This window comes from Formica exsecta, unplaced genomic scaffold (genome assembly GCF_003651465.1).
Source record: "Formica exsecta isolate Colony F162 unplaced genomic scaffold, ASM365146v1 C16314935, whole genome shotgun sequence".
NCBI lineage: Eukaryota > Metazoa > Arthropoda > Insecta > Hymenoptera > Formicidae > Formica > Formica exsecta.
This window is the reverse complement of record NW_021846164.1, coordinates 1-647: the sequence shown is the minus strand read 5'-3', so window position 1 is coordinate 647 and position 647 is coordinate 1. Positions and strand designations below refer to the sequence as shown.

General features: G+C 26.7%; 1 protein-coding gene across 1 annotated transcript; it reads right to left on the bottom strand.

Annotated features, from left to right (window-relative positions):
* Nucleotides 1-159: 159 nt before the first annotated feature.
* Nucleotides 160-641, bottom strand: LOC115233130 (poly(A) polymerase type 3-like). Its single transcript, XM_029803436.1, has 2 exons — nucleotides 554-641; nucleotides 160-424 (listed from the first exon to the last, which is right to left on the bottom strand). The coding sequence occupies exons 1-2, from the start codon at nucleotides 565-567 to the stop codon at nucleotides 160-162; spliced, it is 279 nt and encodes a 92-aa protein (XP_029659296.1). The 5' UTR covers nucleotides 568-641.
* Nucleotides 642-647: the final 6 nt, after the last annotated feature.

Sequence of the window (647 nt, the reverse complement as noted above, 5' to 3'; positions counted from 1 at the left end):
ATATATATGCACTTTTCTGATTAAATTTTATATATTGATTACATAACAAAAAATTTTTGTTATATTTATATTACATTAAATAAAAAAATACATTTACCATACACATATAAGAGCGTTTCTTAAAAAAATAAATTTTCAACAAGGAAACAACTGCATATATTAGATTCTTGAGCTACTTACCCTTAAATCTGTAACTTCTTCTTGCATCTTCAGTAATTCAAAAAAAGATGTAAAATAATCTGATCTATATATATGACGTGGTACAACACATAAAGCATCAATATTGGCGCCTTTGTGATGTACACCTAATCTATATGAACCAAATGTGTATATTTTACCACCGACTTGTTCAGCTACATTAGGTGGCATATTTCTAGCTATGCTAGTATCTCTTATCCACTGTTTGACCAATGCATTCAGTTTGCTATAAGAATATAAGCAAGTTTTAATAATTTATATATTGTATATATATTTTCTCTCATTAAAACTAATAATATGTTAATAACACAACTATATTATATAGTTACAACTTAAGGTTACAATTCAAAAGTACCTTAAGATCTCCATCCTATGATTCAATTCTTCTTCAGACTCAAAAACATTATAGGGTTTAAGGGCCTCCTTCAATTCGTTAGTTCTGATAATAT